This window comes from Felis catus, chromosome X (genome assembly GCF_018350175.1).
Source record: "Felis catus isolate Fca126 chromosome X, F.catus_Fca126_mat1.0, whole genome shotgun sequence".
Taxonomy (NCBI): Eukaryota; Metazoa; Chordata; class Mammalia; order Carnivora; family Felidae; genus Felis; species Felis catus.
Genome location: NC_058386.1, coordinates 49199046 through 49221093, shown reverse-complemented (window position 1 = coordinate 49221093; position 22048 = coordinate 49199046). Strand labels below are relative to the sequence as shown.

The window sequence follows — 22048 nt, the reverse complement described above, 5'->3', positions numbered from 1 at the left end:
GTGAAGGAAACAATCACAAAATTAAAATGACATATATGATAAATGATTAGTATCCAAAATATATAAAGAACTTAGAAAACCAACACCCAAACAATAAATAACCTAATTAAAACATGGACAGAAGAAATGTAAAGACATTTCAACAAAAAAGACATGTCGATGGCCACCAGACACATGAAGAGATGCTCAACATCGCTCATCGTCAAGGAAATGCAAATCAAAGCCACAAGGCGCTATTACCTTACACCTGTCAGAATGGCAAAAACAAAAACACAAGAAAGAAGTGTTAGCAAGAATATGCAGAAAAAGGAATACTTATGTGCTCTGTGTGAATGCAAACTGGGATAGCCACTGTGGAAAGAGTATGGAGGCTCGTCAAAAAATTAAAAATAGAATTATCATGAGATCCAGTAATTTCTCTATTGAGTATTTACTGAAAGAATATGAAAACACTGTCTTGAAAAAGACATATGCACTCATAGGTTTACTGCACCATTATTTACAATAGCCAATAATGGAAGCAACCAAAGCATGTATCAATTGATGAATGGATAAAGAAGATGTGGTGTATTTACACAACGGATTATTGCTCAGCTGTAAAAAGGAATGAATTCTTGCCATTTGCAAGGAGATGGATGAAGCTAGAGTGTAAGGTTAAGTGAAATAAGTCAGTGAGAGAAAGGCAAGTACCATATAATTTCACTCATATGTGTATGTTAAGAAACAAAATGAACAAACAAGGGAAAAAATAGACGAACAACAAACCAGACTATTAACTATAGAAAACAAACAGAGGGTAGGTTGATGGGGGAATAGATGAAACAGTTGAAGGTGATTAAGAACACACTCATCTTGATGATCACTGAATAATGTATAGAATTTTTCAATCACTATATTATACACCTGGACTACATTAACATTGTATGTGAATTATATTGGAATTAGAAAAATAATAAGATTAAAAAACATTATGAATTAGCTTCATAGAATAAAGTATTTGAAATAATTACAAAATAATAAAGTAGTACAGGAAGGTCCTTATGTAATGAAATGGAAAAAACTGGCTAACCTTACAGAAAAATGTACCTAAAGGAGACTGTGCATGTGAAGGTGCTGAAAAAACCTTTCTGAGAGAGGCAAATAGGCAGACTAATAAATACTCTGAGGCAATATATATATATATAATGGTAGAATTACGGTAGAATAGACATGAGAACTCCATTTAATAATGAACATATCGGGGCGCCTGGGTGGCGCAGTCGGTTAAGCGTCCGACTTCAGCCAGGTCACGATCTCGCGGTCTGTGAGTTCGAGCCCCGCGTCAGGCTCTGGGCTGATGGCTCAGAGCCTGGAGCCTGTTTCCGATTCTGTGTCTCCCTCTCTCTCTGCCCCTCCCCCGTTCATGCTCTGTCTCTCTCTGTCCCAAAAATAAATAAACATTGAAAAAAAAAATTAAAAAAAAAAATAATGAGCATATCTATAAATAGTTAAAGTAGACAAAAAATATGCTACCAGTCGTAAAATATAATTCCACCCATTTCCAAAAAAAGTGTTTCCTAAGGGAAAAGGGAAAAGTACCCGCCTAGTTATCCATATCACAAAAGGGTATCAAAGCCTTGCATTCTGCAATCTCCTGAACAGAATTTTGTAACAAGAAATTAAGAGCTAAAGTTATAGAACAAATCGACACCATGTGCCTCCTGATATAATACACTGAGAACAAAACATCATTCCAGTGATGTTCCTTGACAAAAGCACATAAGCTGAATGTAATCATGAGGAAACACCACACAAACTGAACTTGAAGGACATTCTATAAAATAACCATGTTACCATCTTCAAAACTAATTTTTTTTCTACACAAAGAAAATCTAAGAAACGACTGCAGATTAAAGGAAACTAAAATAAGCCAGGCAGAGAAAGACAGATATCATGTCTGAGAACAAACTAAGGGTAGATGGGGCGTGGGGGAGAGGGGAAAGTGAGTGATGGGCAGGGAGGAGGGCACTTGTTGGGATGAGCACTGGGTGTTGTATGGAAACCAATTTGACAAATTATATTTTAAAAATAAAATAAATTAAAATACATACTTCAAAAAGTTAAAAAAAACAAACATGACAGCTCAATGCAACATGATTATGAATTGGACCCTGGACCAGATTCTTTATGATTTTTTAATAAATGGCATTTACTGGCATAATTGGTGAAAAATGAGTATGGTCTTAGGAAACACAGACTGAAGTACATAGGATTCATAAGGCAACTTACCATCAAATGGTTCAGAAAAAATATATTTATGTATTTGTTATGATGCATATGTATATAAATATGTAAATAGAACTATAAATATAAGCAATCATGTTTCTGGCTTTTTTTTAGTAATTATTTATTTTTAGAGAGAGAGAGTGTTAAGCAGGGGAGAGGCAAAGAGAGGGGGGCAGTGGATCCGACTTGGGCTTTTTGCTGACAGCAGAGAGCCTGATGTGGGGCTCAAACTCACAAACTATGTGATCATGACCTGAGCTGAAGTCAAACACTCAACCAACTGAGCCACCCAGGTGCCCCATTTCTTGATACTTACTCAAAGGAGGTGAAAAATTATGTCCACACAAAAATCTTCACATAGGTATTTATAGCCGCTTTATTCATAATTGCCAAATCTTAGATGCAACCAAGGTGTCATTCAGTAGGTGAATGGATAAACTGGTACATTCAAACAATGGAATGTTATTCTAAAAAGAAATGAGCTACCAAGCCCTGAAAAGACATGGAGGAACCTTATGTGCATATTACTAATGGAAAGAAACCAACTTGAAAGGCTATATACTGTATGATTCCAACTGCTAACATTCTGAAAAAGTAAAACTATGAAACAGTAAAAAGATCAGTGGTTGCCAGAGGTTTAGAGGGAGGGATGAATAGGCAGAATAAAGAGCCCTTTCAAGGCAGTGTAAATACTCTGTATGATACCATACTGAGAGTACATACCATTATTCATTTTTCCAAGCCCACATAATGTTCAATGACAAGATTGAACAATAATGTAACTACGGACTTTGGGTGATTATTGTATGCCAATGTAGTTTCATTAATTGTGACAACTATACCATTCTTGTAGGGGATGTTGATAATAGGGAAGTCTATGTACTATGGGCCAGTAGATATATGAGAAATCTCTCTGTGTTTTTCTCAATTTTGCTGTGAACTTAAAACTACTCTTAAAATAATCTGTAAAAAACATCAGCAAACTTAGCATCATCAATAATGAATGTGACAAACTGGTATTTTGTGCTTCCTGATGTGATGCAAGCACACAGCATCACCTATGTAGTCTTCTTGCTAAAAGTGCTTAATCATGGGGAAACATGTGGCACAATGCAGGACAATTGCCTGGACTCATCAGAAATGTCAATATTTTGAAAATTTTAAAAATTTTGTGGCACATATGCAGGACAATTGCCTGGACTCATCAGAAATGTCAATATTTGGAAAATTTTTTAAATTTTAATTTTCTAATCCTCATTAAGAAAGGATGAGGAAGTGCTATTCTAGATTTAAAAAGATTAAAAGGGCATGACAACTAAATACAGTATAGGATCCTTGACTGGATCCTGTATCAAAAAAAAACAAAAAGTTTTAAAGGGTATTGTTAGGGTAATTGGGAAACTTGGGGACAATATGTTTGATAACAGAATTATAGCAGTGTTAAGTTTCTCTGACTGTAATAAAAGCAATGCCCTTGTTCTTAAGACATACTGAAGTGTTTAGGGCTTAAGTGCCATAATATCTGCAAGTTGCTTCCAAATGTTTCAGCAAATATATATAAATTTATATCTAAAATTATATAAAATATATATTAATACATAAGGACATAAAGCAAATCTCAACAAATACTAAATAAACAGTATCATATAAACCATGTTCTGCCCTTCCCTGTCTCTCCCTCTCTTAAAATAAACATTAAAAAAAGATTATATGTACCAAAATAAACAATGGATAGATCTACCTGAAGGATGTCTTTTGACTTTTCTGAAGAGTTGAAATTTTACAATAAAAAAAACTGGTGAAGAAAATGTCTGTACTAAGTACAATGAAATGAAAACAATAACATGTTATTTTTCTTGTTTCTTGAGATAGGCCTGGATTGCAATGCATTTTCCTCTCAGGACTGCCTTCGCTGCATCCCAAAGTGTTTGGATTGTTGTATTTTCATTTTCGTTTGTGTCCATATATTATTTAATTTCTTCTCTAATTGCCTGGTTGACCCACTCATTCGTTAGTAGGGTGTTCTTTAACCTCCATGCTTTTGGAGGTTTTCCAGACTTTTTCCTGTGGTTGATTTCAAGCTTCATAGCATTGTGGTCTGAAAGTATGCATGGTATAATTTCAATTCTTGTAAACTTATAAAGGGCTGTTTTGTGACTCAGTACGTGATCTATCTTGGAGAATGTCCCATGTGCACTCGATAAGAAAGTATATTCTGTTGCTTTGGGATGCAGAGTTCTACATATATCTGTCAAGTCCATCTGATCCAATGTATCATTCAGGGCCCTTGTTGCTTTATTGACCATGTGTCTAGATGATCTATCCATTTCTGTAAGTGGAGTGTTAAAGTCCCCTGCAATTACCACATTCTTATCAATAAGGTTGCTTATGTTTATGAGTAATTGTTTTATATATTCGGGGGCTCCTGTATTCGGCGCATAGACATTTATAATTGTTAGCTCTTCCTGATGGATAGACCCTGTAATTATTATATAATGCCCTTCTTCATCTCTTGTTACAGCCTTTAATTGAAAGTCTAGTTTGTCTGATATAAGTATGGCTACTCCAGGTTTCTTTTGGCTTCCAGTAGCATGATAAATAGTTCTCCATCCCCTCACTCTCAATCTAAACGTGTCCTCAGATCTGAAATGAGTCTCTTGTAGACAGCAAATAGATGGGTCTTGCTTTTTTATCCATTCTGATACCCTATGTCTTTTGGTTGGCGCATTTAATCCACTTACATTCAGTGTTATTATAGAAAGATACGGGTTTAGAGTCATTGTGATGTCTGTATGATTTATGCTTGCAGTGATGTCTCTGGTACTTTGTCTCACTGGATCCCCCCTTAGGATCTCTTGTAGGACTGGTTTAGTGGTGACAAATTCCTTCAGTTTTTGTTTGTTTGGGAAGACCTTTATCTCGCCTTCTATTCTAAATGACAGACTTGCTGGATAAAGGATTCTCGGCTGCATATTTTTTCTGTTTAGCACACTGAAAATATCGTGCCAATCCTTTCTGGCCTGCCTAGTTTCAAAAGAGAGATCAGTCACGAGTCTTATAGGTCTCCCTTTATATGTGAGGGCACGTTTATCCCTTGCTGCTTTCATAATTTTCTCTTTATCCTTGTATTTTGCCAGTTTCACTATGATATGTCGTGCAGAAGATCGATTCAAGTTACGTCTGAAGGGAGTTCTCTGTGCCTCTTGGATTTCAATGCCTTTTTCCTTCCCCAGTTCAGGGAAGTTCTCAGCTATGATTTCTTCAAGTACCCCTTCAGCACCTTTCCCTCTCTCTTCCTCCTCTGGGATACCAATTATGCGTATATTATTTCTTTTTAGTGTATCACTTAGTTCTCTAATTTTCCCCTCATACTCCTGGATTTTTTATCTCTTTTTCTCTCAGCTTCCTCTTTTTCCATAACTTTATCTTCTAATTCACCTATTCTCTCCTCTGCCTCTTCAATCCGAGCTGTTGTCATTTCCATTTTGTTTTGCATTTCGTTTAAAGCGTTTTTCAGCTCCTCCTGACTGTTCCTTAGTCCCTTGATCTCTATAGCAAGAGATTCTCTGCTGTCCTGTATACTGTTTTCAAGCCCAGCGATTAATTTTATGACTATTATTCTAAATTCACTTTCTGTTATATTATTTAAATCCTTTTTGATCAGTTCATTAGCTGTTGTTATTTCCTGGAGATTCTTCTGAGGGGAATTCTTCCCCTTGGTCATTTTGGATAGTCCCTGGAGTGGTGCGGCCCTGCAGGGCACTTCCCCTGTGCTGTGGTGTATAACTGGAGTTGGTGGGTGGAGTCGTAGTCAGACCTGAAGTCCACCCCCAGCCCACCGCTGGGCCACAGTCAGACTGGTGTGTGCCTTCTCTTCCCCTCTCCTAGGGGCGGGATTCACTGTGGGGTGGTGTGGCCCGTCTGGGCTATTTGCACACTGCCAGCCTTGTGGTGCTTGGGATCTGGGGTATTAGCTGGGGTGGGTAGGCAAGGTGCACGGGGGCAGGAGGGGCAGGCTTAGCTTGCTTCTCCTTAGGTGATCCACTTCAGGAGTGTCGTGTGGCAGCGGGAGGGAGTCAGACCCGCTGCTGGAGGTTTGGCTCCGCAGAAGCACAGTGTTGGGTGTTTGCTCGGAGCAAGCAAGTTCCCTGGCAGGAACTGGTTCCCTTTGGGATTTTGGCTGGGGGATGGGCGAGGGAGATGGCGCTGGCAAGCGCGCCAAACTGAGCTCTGTAGTCCCAGGGCTCAGCAATTCTACCTCCCTTTGTCCTCCAGCCTTCCCACTTTCAGAGCAGAGCTGTTAACCTATGACCTCCCAGACGCTAAGTCGCGGTTGCTGTCAGAACACACTCCGTCCGGCCGCTCCGCTTTTGCAAGCCAGACTCTGGGGCTCTGCTTGGCCGGCAGGCTGCCCCTCTGCCCCGGCTCCCCCCCGCCAGTCCGTGCAGCATTCACCGCCTCTCCACCCTTCCTACCCTCTTCCGTGGGCCTCTCGTCTGCGCTTGGCTCTGGGAACTCCGTTCTGCTAGTCTTCTGGTGGTTTTCTGGGTTAGTTAGGCAGGTGTAGGTGGAATCTAAGTGATCAGCAGGACGCACGGTGAGCCCAGCATCCTCCTATGCTGCCATCTTCCCCAAGAATAACGTGTTAAACAACAACAACAAAAAAAAAACACGTACCGATGTTTTGGTTCCTAAATACCATCTCCCTCTCAATGAGACAGGGAATAAAAGACAAGCCTAAAAGTAAGGAAGTAAGAAAATGCTGATGTCAAAGTATGTATCAGAATGATGGGAGCACATCAAATAGACAGAGGAGCCAGCTTGAATGGGCTGTCATTGGTTAAGTCTGGGATAATTTGAACATTAAAATAAATAATAGTAGCAATAAGATATTCATGAAATAAAGTAAAAATGAAGGTGTCCAAAATAAGGTCAATAAGTAAACAAACAGAGAATAAAACTCTTCCTTAAAATGGAATACAAATTTATAAACATAGTAAAAATGATGGAGTTTAAAAATTCCCATCTTGCAGCCATCATACTAATTCAGTCAAGAATTTCAATGGATATTAAAGCCAGTGGACTTTAGTTTGATGAGGAACAAAATGTTTACACAGTTTCAAAGTATTCCCAGTAAAATTATTAACTACAAACAGGAAAATGCTGGGGCACCTGTGTGGTTCAGTTGGTTGAGCATCTGAATCTTGATTTGCACTCAGGTCATGATCCCTGGATCGTGGGATTGAGCCCTGCTTAAGATCCTCTCTCTTTCTTCCTTTGCCTCTCTCCCCCACTCACGTGCTCATGTTCTCTCTCTCAAGTTTTTTTAAAAAAGAGGAAAATGGTAACTTTAGAGTGGATTTATCTAGCAAACATCATTTTGACCAAGTAATCAAGATTAACATCACTTTTAAGGGGTCATATCAGCATCATGTGCCACTGATCTGATGCCCTGAGAATAATACAACATTACTTCTCTGGTATTCCTGCCAAAATGCATAATCCAAATATAATAGTGAAGAAAAGGCACACAAACTTAAACTGAAGGACAATATAAAACTAGTCCTATATTTTTAAAAATTGCCAATAGTTATGAAAGGAAAAAAAAAAAGGACTGAACTGTTCCAGATTAAAGAAAACTGAAAAGACACAACAAGTAAATGCAATGCATCATCTTGGATTGAAACTTCAACCAAGATGTGAAAATAAATATAAGAAACAATATTGGGAAGCGGCAAGATGGCGGCCTAGGAGGACGCTGGGCTCACCACGCGTCCTGCTGATCACTTAGATTCCACCTACACCTGCCTAAATAACCCAGAAAACCGCCAGAGGATTAGCAGAATGGAGTCGCCTGAGCCAAGCGCAGACGAGAGGCCCACGGAAGAGGGTAGGAAGGGCGGTGAGGCGGTGCGCGCTCCACGGACTGGCGGGAGGGAGCGGGGGCTGAGGGGCGTTTCCCGGCCAAGCAGAGCCCCCGAGTCTGGCTGGCAAAAGCGGAGGGGCCTGACGGACTGTGTTCCCACAACAAGCGCGACTTAGCGTCTGGGAGGTCATAGGTTAACAGCTCTGCTCTGAAAGTGGGAAGGCTGGAGGACAAAGGGAGGGAGAGCTGCTGAGCCCCCTGACGACAGAGCTCAGTTTGGTGGGGAACAAAGGGGCTCGCCAGCGCCATCTCCCCGGCCCATCCCCCAGCCAAAATCCCAAAGAGAACCAGTTCCTGCCAGGGAACTTGCTCGCTCCGCGTAAACACCCAACTCTGTGCTTCTGCGGAGCCAAACCTCTGGCAGCGGATCTGACTCCCTCCTGCTGCCACAGGGCCCCTCCTGAAGTGAATCACCTAAGGAGAAGCGATCTAAGCCTGCCGCTCCTGCCCCCATGCACCTTGCTTACCCACCCCACCTAATACGCCAGATCCCCAGCATCACAAGCCTGGCAGTGTGCAAGTAGCCCAGACGGGCCACACCACCCCACAGTGAATCGCACCCCTAGGAGAGGGGAAGAAAAGGCACACACCAGTCTGACTGTGGCCCCAGCGGTGGGCTGGAGGCAGACATCAGGTCTGACTGCGGCCCCACGCACCAACTCCAGTTATACACCACAGCACAGGGGAAGTGCCTTGCAGGTCCTCACCACACCAGGGACTATCCAAAATGACCAAGGGGAAGAATTCCCCTCAGAAGAATCTCCAGGAAATAACAACAGCTAATGCGCTGATCAAAAAGGATTTAAATAATATAACAGAAAGTGAATTTAGAATAATAGTCATAAAATTAATCGCTGGGCTTGAAAACAGTATAGAGGACAGCAGAGAATCTCTTGCTACAGAGATCAAGGGACTAAGGAACAGTCACGAGGAGCTGAAAAACGCTTTAAACAAAATGCATAACAAAATGGAAACCACCACAGCTCAGCTTGAAGAGGCAGAGGAGAGAATAGGTGAACTAGAAGATAAAGTTATGGAAAAAGAGGAAGCTGAGAAAAAGAGAGATAAAAAAATCCAGGAGTATGAGGGGAAAATTAGAGAACTAAGTGATACACTAAAAAGAAATAATATACGCATAATTGGTATCCCAGAGGAGGAAGAGAGAGGGAAAGGTGCTGAAGGGGTACTTGAAGAAATCATAGCTGAGAACTTCCCTGAACTGGGGAAGGAAAAAGGCATTGAAATCCAAGAGGCACAGAGAACTCCCTTCAGACGTAACTTGAATCGATCTTCTGCACGACATATCATAGTGAAACTGGCAAAATACAAGGATAAAGAGAAAATTATGAAAGCAGCAAGGGATAAACGTGCCCTCACATATAAAGGGAGACCTATAAGACTCGTGACTGATCTCTCTTTTGAAACTTGGCAGGCCAGAAAGAATTGGCACGAGATTTTCAGGGTGCTAGACAGAAAAAATATGTAGCCGAGAATCCTTTATCCAGCAAGTCTGTCATTTAGAATAGAAGGAGAGATAAAAGTCTTCCCAAACAAAAACTGAAGGAATTTGTCACCACTAAACCAGCCCTACAAGAGATCCTAAGGGGGACCCTGTGAGACAAAGTACCAGAGACATCACTACAAGCATAAAACATACAGACATCAGAATGACTCTAAACCCGTATCTTTCTATAATAACACTGAATGTAAATGGATTAAATGTGCCAACCAAAAGACATAGGGTATCAGAATGGATAAAAAAACAAGACCCATCTATTTGCTGTCTACAAGAGACTCATTTTAGACCTGAGGACACCTTTAGATTGAGAGTGAGGGGATGGAGAACTATTTATCATGCCACTGGAAGCCAAAAGAAACCTGGAGTAGCCATACTTATATCAGACAAACTAGACTTTCAATTAAAGGCTGTAACAAGAGATGAAGAAGGACATCATATAATAGTTATAGGGTCTATCCATCAGGAAGAGCTAACAATTATAAATGTCTATGCGCCGAATACCGGAGCCCCCAAATATATAAAACAATTACTCATAAACATAAGCAACCTTATTGATAAGAATGTGGTAATTGCAGGGGACTTTAACACTCCACTTACAGAAATGGATAGATCATCTAGACACATGGTCAATAAAGAAACAAGGGCCCTGAATGATACATTGGATCAGATGGACTTGACAGATATATTTAGAACTCTGCATCCCAAAGCAACAGAATATACTTTCTTCTCGAGTGCACATGGAACATTCTCCAAGATAGATCATATACTGGGTCACAAAACAGCCCTTTATAAGTTTACAAGAATTGAAATTATACCATGCATACTTTCAGACCACAATGCTATGAAGCTTGAAATCAACCACAGAAAAAAGTCTGGAAAACCTCCAAAGGCATGGAGGTTAAAGAACACCCTACTAACGAATGAGTGGGTCAACCAGGCAATTAGAGAAGAAATTAAATAATATATGGACACAAACGAAAATGAAAATACAACAATCCAAACGCTTAGGGACGCAGCAAAGGCAGTCCTGAGAGGAAAATACATTGCAATCCATGCCTATCTCAAGAAACAAGAAAAATCCCAAATACAAAATCTAACAGCACACCTAAAGGAACTAGAAGCAGAACAGCAAAGGCAGCCTACACCCAGCAGAAGAAGAGAAATAATAAAGATCAGAGCAGAAATAAACAATATAGAATCTAAAAAAACTATAGAGCAGATCAACGAAACCAAGAGTTGGTTTTTTGAAAAAATAAACAAAATTGACAAACCTCTAGCCAGGCTTCTCAAAAAGAAAAGGGAGATGACCCAAATAGATAAAATCATGAATGAAAATGGAATTATTACAACCAATCCCTCAGAGATACAAACAATTATCAGGGAATACTATGAAAAATTATATGCCAACAAATTGGACAACCTGGAAGAAATGGACACATTCCTGAACACCCACACTCTTCCAAAACTCAATCAGGAGGAAATAGAAAGCTTGAACACACCCATAACCAGCGAAGAAATTGAATCGGTTATCAAAAATCTCCCAACAAATAAGAGTCCAGGACCAGATGGCTTTCCAGGGGAGTTCTACCAGACGTTTAAAGCAGAGATAATACCTATCCTTCTCAAGCTATTCCAAGAAATAGAAAGGGAAGGAAAACTTCCAGGCTCATTCTATGAAGCCAGTATTACTTTGATTCCTAAACCAGACAGAGACCCAGTAAAAAAAGAGAACTACAGGCCAATATCCCTGATGAATATGGATGCAAAAATTCTCAATAAGATACTAGCAAATCGAATTCAACGGCATATAAAAAGAATTATTCACCATGATCAAGTGGGATTCATTCTTGGGATGCAGGGCTGGTTCAACATTCGCAAATCAATCAACGTGATACATCACATTAACAAAAAAAAAGAGAAGAACCATATGATCCTGTCAATCGATGCAGAAAAGGCCTTTGACAAAATCCAGCACCCTTTCTTAATAAAAACCCTTGAGAAAGTCGGGATAGAAGGAACATACTTAAAGATCATAAAAGCCATTTATGAAAAGCCCACAGCTAACATCATCCTCAACGGGGAAAAACTGAGAGCTTTTTCCCTGAGATCAGGAACACGACAAGGATGCCCACTCTCACCGCTGTTGTTTAACATAGTGCTGGAAGTTCTAGCATCAGCAATCAGACAACAAAAGGACATCAAAGGCATCAAAATTGGCAAAGATGAAGTCAAGCTTTCGCTTTTTGCAGATGACATGATATTATACATGGAAAATCCGATAGACTCCACCAAAAGTCTGCTAGAACTGATACAGGAATTCAGCAAAGTTGCAGGATACAAAATCAATGTACAGAAATCAGTTGCATTCTTATACACTAACAATGAAGCAACAGAAAGACAAATAAAGAAACTGATCCCATTCACAATTGCACCAAGAAGCATAAAATACCTAAGAATAAATCTAACCAAAGATGTAAAGGATCTGTATGCTGAAAACTATAGAAAGCTTATGAGAGAAATTGAAGAAGATTTAACGAAATGGAAAGACATTCCCTGCTCATGGATTGGAAAAATAAATATTGCCAAAATGTCAATACTACCCAAAGCTATCTACACATTCAATGCAATCCCAATCAAAATTGCACCAGCATTCTTCTCGAAACTAGAACAAGCAATCCTAAAATTCATATGGAACCACAAAAGGCCCCGAATAGCCAAAGGAATTTTGAAGAAGAAGACCAAAGCAGGAGGCATCACAATCCCAGACTTTAGCCTCTACTACAAAGCTGTCATCATCAAGACAGCATGGTATTGGCACAAAAACAGACAAATAGATCAATGGAATAGAATAGAACCCCAGAACTAGACCCACAAACGTATGGCCAACTCATCTTTGACAAAGCAGGAAAGAACATCCAGTGGAAAAAAGACAGCCTCTTTAACAAATGGTGCTGGGAGAACTGGGCAGCAACATGCAGAAGGTTGAAACTAGACCACTTTCTCACACCATTCACAAAAATAAACTCAAAATGGATAAAGGACCTAAATGTGAGACAGGAAACCATCAAAACCTTAGAGGAGAAAGCAGGAAAAGACCTCTCTGACCTCAGCCGTAGCAATCTCTTACTCGACACATCCACAAAGGCAAGGGAATTAAAAGCAAAAGTGAATTACTGGGACCTTATGAAGATAAAAAGCTTCTGCACTGCAAAGGAAACAACCAACAAAACTAAAAGACAACCAACGGAATGGGAAAAGATATTCACAAATGACATACCGGACAAAGGGCTAGTATCCAAAATCTATAAAGAGCTCACCAAACTCCACACCCGAAAAAACAAAGAACCCAGTGAAGAAATGGGCAGAAAACATGAATAGACACTTCTCTAAAGAAGACATCCGGATGGCCAACAGGCACATGAAAAGATGTTCAGCGTCGCTCCTTATCAGGGAAATACAAATCAAAACCACACTCAGGTATCACCTCACGCCAGTCAGAGTGGCCAAAATGAACCAATCAGGAGACTATAGATGCTGGAGAGGATGTGGAGAAAGGGCAACCCTCTTGCACTGTTGGTGGGAATGCAAATTGGTGCGGCCGCTCTGGAAAGCAGTGTGGAGGTTCCTCAGAAAATTAAAAATAGACCTACCCTATGACCCAGCAATAGCCCTGCTAGGAATTTATCCAAGGGATACAGGAGTACTGATGCATAGGGCCACTTGTACCCCAATGTTCATAGCAGCACTCTCAACAATAGCCAAATTATGGAAAGAGCCTAAATGTCCATCAACTGATGAATGGATAAAGAAATTGTGGTTTATATACACAATGGAATATTACGTGGCAATGAGAAAAAATGAAATATGGCCTTTTGTAGCAACGTGGATGGAACTGGAGAGTGTGATGCTAAGTGAAATAAGCCATACAGAGAAAGACAGATACCATATGGTTTCACTCTTATGTGGATCCTGAGAAACTTAACAGGAACCCATGGGGGAGGGGAAGGAAAAAAAAAAAAAACAGGTTAGAGTGGGAGAGAGACAAAGCATAAGAGACTCTTAAAAACTGAGAACAAACTGAGGGTTGATGGGGGGTGGGAGGGAGGAGAGGGTGGGTGATGGGTATTGAGGAGGGCACCTTTTGGGATGAGCACTGGGTGTTGTATGGAAACCAATTTGTCAATAAATTTCATATAAAAAATAAAAAAAGAAACATAAAAAAAAGAAACAACATTGGGACAATTGGTCAAATTTGAATATGGCCTAGATAATATGGGAACACCATTTTAAACTATACTACAAAGCTATAGTAATCAAAATAGTATTTTTCTGGCATAAAAACACACATAGACCAACAGAACAGAATGGAGAGCCCAGAAATAAGCCCCCACTTATATGGTCAATACATATATTTGACAAGGGAGCCAAGAGTACTCAATGGAGAAAAGATAGTCTGTTCAATAAATGATGCTGGGAAAACTGGGTATTAATATAAAAAAATGAAACTGAAATCCTATCTTACTTATACCACTCACAGAAATTAATTCAAAATTGACTAAAGACTTAAAGGTAAGACCTGAAAACATAATACCTTTGGGAAAAAAAACAGGGAAAAAAAGCTCTTTGACATTGGAATTTGCAATGATTTTATGGATTTGACACTCAAAGCACAAGCAACAAAACAAGAAGTAAACAAGTTGTGACTACATCAAACTAAAAAGCTTCTGCACAGCAAAAGAATAAAAAGGCAAACTATGGAATGGGGAAAAAAACATCTGCAAACCATGTATTCGGTAAGGAATTAATATCCAAAATATGTAAGAAACTTATACAGCTCAATAGAAGAAAAATAAATAATCCAACTTACTAAGATGCAAATGACCTGAATTGAATTTTTTCCCAACAAAATATGCAAATGGCTAATAGGCACATTAAAAGGTGTTCAACATCACTAATCATCAGGAAATGCAAATCAAAACCATAGTTTGAAAAACAAAATGAACAAAAAAACCCCAAAACCACAGCAATATATCTCCCACACTTGTTAGAATGGGTATTATAAAAAAGACAAGAGATAACAAATGCTGGTGAAGATGTGGAGAAAAGGGAACCCTCGTACATTGTTGATGGGAATGTACACTGGTACATCTATTATGTAAAATAGCATGGAGGTTCTTCAAAAAATTAAAATTGGGACTACCATATGATCCAGCAATTCCACTTCAAGTATATATCTAAAGGAAATAAAATCACTAATCTTGAAGAAACATCTGCACCCCTATGTTCACTGCATCATTATTTATAACTAAGACATGGCAACAACCTAAGTCTCCACTGACAGATGAACAGGTAAAGGAAATGAAATGAAATTTCATTTCCAACACATTTAATTTCCAACACATTTCATTTCCAACACATTGGATAAAACTTGAGGGCATTATACTAACTGAAATAAGTCAAAGAAAAACACTGAGTGATCTCATTTATACATAGAATCTAAACAAGGAAACAAACTCACAAATACAGAGTAGATTGGTAGTTTCCAGAAGTGGGAGGGTGGGGAAAATGGATGACAGTGGTCAAAGGGTATAGATTCTCAGTTATAACATGAATAATAGCTCTGGGTATCTAATATACAGCATGATGTACATTATACTATAGTTAATAGTATAGTTATATATACTTATGCAATTGTATAGTATAGTTATTGTAGTTAATACTACAATATTGTAGTTAATACTATATTTAGTATTGTAGTTAATACTATATTGTATTAATACAATATACAAATACAAAATACAATCAATACAAAATACAATATAATATTGTAGTTAATACTATAGTCTAGTGACTATAATTAACAAAATTGTATACTTAAAAGGCGTGGAGAATAGATATTAAAAGTTTTCATCATACACTCACAAAATGGTTACTGTGTTAAATGACTGTGTGAAACCTTATTGTGGCAATTATTTTGTAATATATAGATACAGCAAATCATCATATTATACACCTGAAATCTACCACAACATTGTATGTCAAACATATTTCAATAAAGCAAGACAAAAAAGAACTATAATACAGCTTGCATTGTCCACTTGAAATATGTGTTCTCCCAAATTCATCCCTTTTCCACTGTTTATAAATGGATAATCTTGACAATAAAGGTATATGAAACACATAAAAATTAGAACATTGTCAATTTCTATTTTGACACATGTAGCGAGGTTATGTAAGGTTATGTATAACCTTATGTAAAGTTATCTTTCTGAAGAAATATGCACTGACGTATTTACAGGTACTGAAGTATTTACCAGTCAAGAAGCATGATATCTACAAGTTATTCTTAAATAGTTTAGAGGAAGAGGGAGAAAGGCAGAAAAGGAGAGGTAGGGGAGAGGAGAAGGGGGGGAGGAAAAAAGGAAGGGAGAAGGAGAAGAGGTATGAGAGGGAGAAATAGAGAATGAAAAACCAAGTATGGGAAAATGTTAATTGGTGAATCTGGGTTAAGGGTATACGGGAGTTCTTTGTAATATTCTCAAAATTTTTTAAAGTATAAAATGAGATCAAAATGAAAAGTTTTAAAAAACAAAAATATAGTAGGTTAAGCATCTGACTTCTCAGATTTGAGCTCCTCATCGGGCTCCATGCTGACAGCTCAGAACCTGGAGCCTGCTTTGGAATCCTTGTCTCCCTCTCTCTCTGCCCTCCCCCGCTCACACTGTCTCTCTCTCTCAAAAATAAATAAACATTAAAACAAATTTTTTAAAACATAAATATATGTATCAGGAATAACTCCATCATTGAACAGCATGCACATGCATTTCTATGTATGTAATGAAAGAAAAAGTTTTATATGGCCAAATGTGTTGAAATGAGAAGCTGGTATATAATTTTGCTTTGTCTTATAAGAAAGATAAAAAAAAAAACTTTAAAGAAGAAAACCAGATGAAGTTAACTGTAATTGGACTAATGATTTCACAATATGATTTTTAAAAAAGACTCATGTTTGTAAATTAAACAACTCATGAGTCAAAACAGAAATGAGGGAAATTATAATTGAATGATAGTAAAATACATATATAAATCTGTGAAATTCTGAAGTTGTACAGAGTGGAAGATTTATAATCATAAATTCTTATTTTAGAAAAGAAGATTGAAAATTATTGGGTAAAGGTCCAAATAAATAAATTAGAAAATTAGCAAGTAAAAAAGGTAATAATAAAGATAAAAGCAAAAATTATTAAAGTAGGAAACAAAGTATTCAATGGTGAGGCCTGATGAAACCAAAAGCAGGAAACAGATTAGAAAACTAATTATTGTAATTTGTCACATGGTCACACTGTCATATTAATGGAGAAAAAACTCCATATTCATTCAGAATTAAAGCTCTCAGCATACTAAGAATAGAAACAAACTGCCTTATCCTGAAGAAGCAAATCTACTAAAAATGGTGAAACATTTATAGAATTCCCCTGTAAATTCAAAAGCAAGGTAAGAAAATCTCCTATTGCTACTATTTCTCATTGTACTGAAAGTCCTAACCAGCACAGTAAGACAAGCTAAAAAACAAATATTGAAAGAAAGAAACTGCCATTATTCACAACATAGCTAATAGACAATCTAAGAGAATCTATAAATTATCAGAACAAAACTCAGAGAATCTGTAGCATATAAAATCAATATGTAAAAATATCAATCATGTTCCCATTTACCAGCAAAAATCAGAAAATCTGGTTTTAAAAATACATTTCAGGGATGCCTGGGTGGCTCAGTCAGTTAAGCATCCGACCTCAGCTCAGATCTGATCTCACCAGTCCTGAGTTCAAGCTCCACAACGGGCTCCGTACTGACAGCTCAGAGCCTGAAGCCTGCTTCAGATTCTGTGTCTCCTGCTCTCTTTGACCCTGCCCCCACTTGTACTCTGTGTCTCTCTCTCTCAAAAATAAATAAACATTAAAAAAATTTTAAATACATTTCACACTAACAACAAAAACTATAAGGTAAATTAGGAGTGAATTTAACAAAGCAGCTTATAAATTACATTATTATTATATGGTATGTATGGTTTTATAAAATGTAGAAAATAGTTTCAATTTTACCATTTTGTGCTAGCTTTGTTTTTTGTTTGGCTATTTATTTTTACAACTCTTATTCCTCTTCCTCCCTTAATAAGTTTTTGGTAAAGAAAGTACCTTAAAAAACACAATTACCTGGTGTAGGACATCAGAAAAATCAGGACAGCATTGTCAATAGTCTTCATCATCTTCACAGGGTGAACCATTTTATGAATGCACCAAGGAAATGGAGTCATTCTGCAATCCCTCAGAGACTAAAAGATAGTAAAATAAGGTAAAATTATTTCCTCTGTTTTTGGACGTTTCTTTCCCCTGGCCTCCTCAAGTCCTTATGTTCCACCGTGCTCCCATTTCTATTATATATTCCTGTAAAACAATTATATAGATCATATTAGAAGGGGTCTATTGCAAATTAAGAGTGTGGATTCTAGAAGCCCCTTAGAACAGTGTCTGGCACATAAAAAATGTTCAGTAAATATATGCTATATTACAATTTTCAATGATTTGAATCACTAGATGAAATTATGTAGCTCTTGCAGTTTTTTCCCTGCACAACATCCTTGGTTTTCTACATGAGCACTGCTATCCCTATGCCCTAACCTCTACCAGCACTACCCTTTTGTACATTGAGGTAAAAATGATGGAAATCAGAGTGTAAAGGAATGACTGGATGATGCTTTCAAGCAAAAAAGCTCATTCTTTTTCTATGCACTGTTACCAAGTCCCAAGTCCAGAGCCTCCTTGGTTGCCACTGTTATCCTAGCATTTACTGACTTATTTATTCAAGTATCTGTTTCACTCCAACTATGTACCAGGCACTATGCCTTGCTCATCCATTCCCTACAGCTCCCAGCACAATGCCTTGTCCATTGCAAGAGTTCCATAAGGGTTTACTGTATGAATGAAAAAAGGATGCCCTGCTTCCTTTGGATTACAAGGACCTGTGAGCCTTGGGTCAGATTTGGTTTTATTTTTTGCCATAAAGTCTTCTAAATAGAATACTGTTTCTCTGATGGTAAAAACTGGATTCCTAAAATATATCACTTGATTGAAAATCTTCAATGGTTACCACTGCTTTTAGATTAAACTGCATACTCCTTAACGTAACATTCAAGGCCTTGCAACACTCTATTGCACTTCCAAGTCCTTCTTTCTCAAAGATTCAGAATTACACCCAAGCTTTTCCCATAAGCCCACTTTGGGACTTTTGTCCTGAAAACACTAGGCCTGAAAAGCATTCTCTCCCCTTCCACATGCCAGATGTCACTCACCCTTTAAAGAACCACCCAAATTTCCCCTTTCCTTTTTGATGGGTCATGATTACTACCAAGCAGAATGACTTTGTCCATCCTGGGTGATCCCTGCATACCTTGAACAAGCAAACATTATGGCCCTTGGGTTTAACTTACCATACTGTTTTTTTGTTTGTTTGTTTGTTTTTACTTATTAAATTTTCCTGCTACATACAGAGAAACCCACTCCTGAAGACACTTCAAAATACCCTCCGTTAGCACAGGAATTGAGCCTGTTAGCATAGGAATGAGGCCTTCCATATGTTGTTACTGATCTTGAACCAAGGATTTTCTTTTCAATGGAAAAGTTTCAAATATACACAAAAGTAGTAGAACAGTATAATGAATTTCCATGTATACATCACCCAGTTATCATCAACTCATGAACATTTTGTTTGTAACTCCCACTTCCGTCCCACTGAATTACTTTTAAACATCAAGAGATTTAAATCTATTTCTTAAAAAAATATAACAATTATCACAGCTAAAATATCAAAAATAATTTACTTAATGTCATTCAATATCCATAATTTTGCCCAAGCATATTTTGTGAAAGAGCTACTCAATGCCAGTATGGTTTTTGTTTGTTTACTGTGTTTTTCTATTATGAAATCATGGGAATAGAGAAAAGGGGAAGGAGATCTGGGAAAGTGCATAATTAAGTTGCAAAGAGCCTGGATGTCCCAGATGAGAAGGAAAGAATCTGACCTGGTTTGGGTGGGAGAAGTACATTCTACTACTTCTCCGGAGGAGGAGGGTGCGACTTCAGGCCGGGTGATGCAGGAGAAGGTGCAGAGGGAAGAGTGGTACTACCTCCGTTGGGGGTTCCCTCTGGATAATCCCACCGTGGAGCTAGGAGGCAGCGCTTTTTTGGAGGCCTGGTTTCCCGCGTGTTTCCAGGTGGGAGCGTGGATCTCCCGGAGAAACAAGGTTGGTCACCCATAAGGATTCTTAGGACAGGGCGTCAGCTCTCTGTGGTGGGCCCCGCGAGGCTGAGACCTGAGATGGCGGCGGGTCCCCTCCAGGCACAGAGCTTCCTCCGGGTTTCGCGCTTACCGTATTTCCTGTATCCTGAAACGCATATCCCTTCTCCGCCTCCGCCCTCCCCTCCTTACTCCACCCTATTTTAAGGTTCTATAAGGGTGGGTCTTAAAAAGACATGTATATTTAACATATGATGTTTTACCACCGTCCGTCCCCCTAAATGTAACTAAATCTATGTTCTGTGTTACACAATCTATGCAATTTTAAGATTAGAAGAAATCCAGGTTTATTCCTAATTGGTAAACTCTGCATAGATTGTGGAAAGGCGCAGAGGGGTGGAGTGGGGGGTAAGGGGCGCAGGTGGCGGGAGGGGGAGAACAAAGACATTATTGAAAAGCTAAGGGCTTTACTACCGAGTTGCAGCTATGTAACACAGAGCCATTAAACTACCTAGGACAATTTGAAAAGCAATTGCAAACATGGTAGTTGACTAAAGTGCAAAATAGCACACTAGCATTAAACATAGTAATTGAATGTGGAAAATAAATTCGCCGTATGTCTTAGAATGTAAGGTTACATTTTTCTTCATATTTTAACAAATTAGAAATCTCTGAAGGCTTACTTTTTAAAATGTCTAATGATTTTTAATGTTTCAACATCTATAAAATCTCAGTTAATAAATCTAAATCTCGATGGAATGCCATACTTTAATGGGCAAAGTTTTTGTTTTCTTAGAGTTATGGAAAATAATAATTCATCTTACTACTGGTGTATTATATTCAATGATATATGGTAATAAGATATATGATATATATATGATATATGGTAAGAAATGGGTGTGATATGGCTTAGAAGAAAAGGCTACTGGAACTTCTTAGACCTTCAGCATTCACATCCATTCCCCTTTGGCTATGTACAAAATAGACCACGGTTTTACAGCACTGTCTTCAGTGTTTTTTAATGGAAAGAGTTCAATCCTTAATGTCAAAATAGAACTGACTTTTAAAATACTCTGTTACTTACAAGCCCTGTGATATTTAAGTAGCCGATTAAACATTTAGAGCTATGGTTTCCAGGAAATAGTAATTTCTTCCTTGTAGAACTATTGCCATAATTAGGGATCATGCATTTAAAGTACTTGTTAACCATGATTGCCTCTCATTTCCACCATCACTACCTTCCTCTAAGTACCAGTGCAGCCCTTTACACAAACTAGATACTCAGTAAATGTTTAGGAAATAAGTGACCCTGTGGTTTTCTACCAGATGCCACTAATAAAAATATTGTAGCAGTGGGTTAGTGAAAACATGTGAAGGGAAATTAAGAGAAACAATGCTCTAGATTTAGAAAAGTAGTTGGGACTAGACTTAACAGATGGTGGGAGTCACTAACATAGACCTGGTAGTTGATGTCATGGGAATAGATGGTATCCTCAAGAGAAAATATAGAGGAAAAAGGAAGTCAGCTAAAGACAGAATACTGTGTAATTATAGACAGAAGAAGAATAAACTGCTGCAAAGCCTGAGAAACAGTGGCTAAAGTCAGAGGAAAGGATTCTAATTTAGGGTTACTCACTCTTGGCACTATTGACATTTGAGGCCAGATCACTCTTTGTGGTGGGGGACTGCCCTGTGCATTGTAGGATGTTTAGCAGTATATCAACATACATCAGTAGCACCTCCATACCACTCCCAACTGTGAAAAACAAAAATGTCTCCAGACGCTCCCAAATGTCCCTCAGAAGGCAAAATCATCCCCTCTTAGAACCATTGGTTTATCCCAACCCTCCAAACTTGCTCCTTCCCTAGTCTTCTTTATTTCAGTGAATGTTATCCCTTATACCCATTTGAATAAGTCAAACCTTACTGTTATTTTTTTGTACTGCAGAATATTTTATTATCTGCAAGATGAAAGACTTTAAGAGTAAAAGTTGAAATTAAGTTGTTTTATAGCTATAGTTTTAGTAAATTAAGATAAACATTGC

The 22048-nt window shown here is 38.4% G+C and overlaps 1 protein-coding gene across 3 annotated transcripts in view; it reads right to left on the bottom strand.

The window, feature by feature from the left end:
- Window positions 1–20144, bottom strand: part of LOC111558779 — a 219499-nt gene extending 199355 nt beyond the window's left edge. For 2 of the 3 annotated variants that reach the window (XR_006593317.1, XR_006593316.1), the window contains exons 1-2: window positions 19789–20144; window positions 17924–18042 (exon numbers count right to left, since the gene is read on the bottom strand). Coding sequence is in view for 1 of the 3 variants with exons in the window: in XM_045051185.1 (XP_044907120.1) it covers window positions 17924–18042; window positions 19789–19812 (143 nt within the window). In the remaining 2 variants the exon portion in view is untranslated. The remainder of the gene's footprint in view (window positions 1–17923; window positions 18043–19788) is intronic. The other variant, XM_045051185.1, reaches the window with a different exon arrangement.
- Between the last annotated feature and the right edge of the window lie 1904 nt (window positions 20145–22048).